Source organism: Diaphorina citri, unplaced genomic scaffold (assembly GCF_000475195.1).
Source record: "Diaphorina citri unplaced genomic scaffold, Diaci psyllid genome assembly version 1.1 scaffold1823, whole genome shotgun sequence".
Lineage (NCBI taxonomy): Eukaryota > Metazoa > Arthropoda > Insecta > Hemiptera > Psyllidae > Diaphorina > Diaphorina citri.
In genome coordinates this window covers 65,685-68,688 of record NW_007379249.1, presented here as the reverse complement: position 1 = coordinate 68,688, position 3,004 = coordinate 65,685, and the positions used below count along the sequence as shown (strand labels likewise).

The 3,004-nt window shown below is 36.2% G+C and overlaps 1 protein-coding gene across 1 annotated transcript in view; it reads left to right on the top strand.

Moving 5' to 3' along the window:
• Positions 1-95: 95 nt before the first annotated feature.
• LOC113470787 (UDP-N-acetylglucosamine--peptide N-acetylglucosaminyltransferase 110 kDa subunit-like) overlaps positions 96-3,004 on the top strand; it is a 5,351-nt gene continuing 2,442 nt past the window's right edge. The window contains exons 1-3 of the mRNA XM_026829486.1: positions 96-398; positions 597-668; positions 1,162-1,434. Of these exons, the coding sequence (XP_026685287.1) occupies positions 253-398; positions 597-668; positions 1,162-1,434 (491 nt within the window). The 5' untranslated portion in view covers positions 96-252. The remainder of the gene's footprint in view (positions 399-596; positions 669-1,161; positions 1,435-3,004) is intronic.

Below are 3,004 nucleotides of genomic sequence, written 5' to 3'. Positions count from 1 at the left end.
TGCTCAGAAGTAAAAGAATCCAGATTCCTGCAACACTTTGGCATAATTGACAGATTCTATTTTGTTGTTCAATCAATGTGAGAAAAGGGGTCGAATGGGATATGGATTACTCTGAATTATTTGAGATCTCCCCATGCATGCATGATAAAGAGGGTACTTATCTTTTGTCTGTAATTGTTATAAAATCTGAGTTTAACTTTGGTGTTAAACTGTCGGATTGATCAATCAATTTGACCAGCTAAAAAAGTTAATATGAACCCATATGAAACTTGTCTCAGTTATCCAGGGCAGTTAATATATTTTTCATTCTTCCTCGCAGGACTGCTAGAACTTGCACACAGAGAATATCAAGCTGGTGACTATGAAAGTGCGGAACGCCATTGTATGCAACTATGGAGGCAGGACCATTCAGGGCAGTTAATATATTTTTCATTCTTCCTCACAGGACTGCTAGAACTTGCACACAGAGAATATCAAGCCGGTGACTATGAAAGTGCAGAACGCCATTGTATGCAACTATGGAGGCAGGAAACCAACAACACTGGAGTGCTTCTCCTTCTCTCTTCCATTCATTTTCAGTGTCGGAAATTAGGGAGGCAGGAAACCAACAACACTGGAGTGCTTCTCCTTCTCTCTTCAATTCATTTTCAGTGTCGGAAATTAGACAAGTGAGTTGATTTTTTATTTGGATATTTTTTGGTCTGAAGTTAAAGTTGTTGTTTTCAAATGCCGGGAACTTGGCCATTAGGTCATTCTCCTATGTGCATCCCAATACTTTTCCATGATATTGTTGCTGGAAAGTTCAAAGTTTTCAATTCGAAGTTAAAGTTGTTCTGAAGTTAAAGTTGTTGTTTTCAAATGTCGGGAACTTGGCCATTAGGTCATTCTCCTATGTGCATCCCAATACTTTTCCATGATATTGTTGCTGGAAAGTTCAAAGTTTTCAATTCAATTTGCCAATCCCTATATCAGTAATTTTTGGTGCTAATTTAATTTGTACTGTCACATTTCCTTATTGAAAATTCCTCACTTTGTTCACCATTACAGATCAGCTCACTTCAGCACCCTAGCAATCAAACAGATCAGTAATTTTTGGTGCTAATTTAGTTTGTACTGTCACATTTCCTTATTGAAAATTCCTCACTTTGTTCACCATTACAGATCAGCTCACTTCAGCACCCTAGCAATCAAACAGAACCCTCTCCTGGCAGAAGCTTACAGTAACTTGGGCAATGTGTACAAAGAGCGGGGACAACTTCAAGAAGCCTTAGAGAACTACAGACATGCTGTGCGACTGAAGCCTGATTTCATAGATGGCTATATTAACTTGGCTGCAGCCCTGGTTGCGGCTGGAGACATGGAACAAGCTGTGCAAGCATATGTCACGGCTCTACAATACAACCCAGTGAGTTGCATATTAATTAGACAGTTTTGGTCAAACTCTTTCATATCAGAGTTTGGTCAAAATACCTAGGTAGGTACTCTTTACTTGTCAAGGACCATACTTTGATATTAAATCCAATATGATTAAGATATTGATTTTTATTATTATTATTTTTTTTTTTTGTTCGTTTCGGCCTACAGAGGACCACATAGTTCTTACTTCTTATCATGTTTTCTCTTCATCCAGTAGATCTTCATTCTGGATGAATGGTCAGCCTTTCTCTCCTCTGACCATTTACTGTTGGGTCTGGGGACAACAGTAGTTAGTGGCTTCAGTTTATCAGATGACTTTACAGCTTCTCGAAATAGGGGTCTATTGTGTATAAGATCAGGGTTGATTTCGGCTTCCGCCATATCCTTTTTTACTTGATTTGACCACTTAGCATAAGATGACTTTATTTTATCCATCCATCGATATACATGCTCACATCTGTACCACCACTTAAGCGGACAAAGGAATGTTGGCGCTCTCTCGTTTTAAATAAGTTCTAATTTTTTGTCGCTGGTTATATTGCATTAATCTTCCGGGCCTGGCCGGTGCTCTTCATACCTTGTTCTAACGATTAAGGTTATTAAATGTGCTCATTGTCGAGATGTGAACAATGCATGCCTCATGGTCTTTTTCTAGGAAGAGATTTACAGTTTTAGGAGGCCTTAAAACTGTTTAACCATCTAAATTCCCTTCTAATTCGTTTCTGAAAACTTTTAGGTTAAGGCAATGAAAAAAAAAACTTCTCAAACTATCTCCCTTGACATTGACGATTCCTATAATAGGGCTTTTAGCTTCCTCTCTTCCTTCCTGTCCGTCCTCTTTCGATCCGGCATTAGGCTCTTGCTTGTAATAGGTTATAGCTATTGTAATATTGGGTGATAGGTTCTTGTATATACATACATCGACTCCTAATTTTAAGTGGTTCGCTCTTAGCTTGAGGCTTATCGCGAATGTTCCGTCCCTGGGAGGTTCGTTTGATCCGAACCGCTTAGAAAACTTCGAGAGACAATATAGCATGCGGATCGAGGCTTCTTTGGAACCCACCCAAAAGTAAGTGTGTCATGATGGATGTAAATTAAAGATATGGGATTGAGGATCATAGGATGTACGTCTACAGTGGCTAAGCTTTTATTACAGGATCTTGTCCCCAAGAGTTGGAAAATATTTGGTGCATGGTGAACCTGTTAAAAGTCTCAAAACTGCATGGTGGATTATAAATATATATTATTTTATTATTATTATTATTATTATTATTCTATTTATTATTATTATCTATTATTATTATGTATCTTTATTCGTCTCATCTTTATTACCAAGTTATTATTATTGATTACTATTTTATTATTATATTATTATTATTATTATTATTAATTATTAATTATTAATTATTATTATTATTTCTATATTATTATGATCTACCTTTTCATGTAAACCAGTACAAATCCTTTTACTTTTACTACAAAGAACTAAGCCAAGTTATTTTTTTAGGTGCTAAAAAAACAAAGAATAGTTAAAAACTATATTAATATCAGAATTTTGGGGTGGTCAAGTTGTAAAAAATAACAAAAA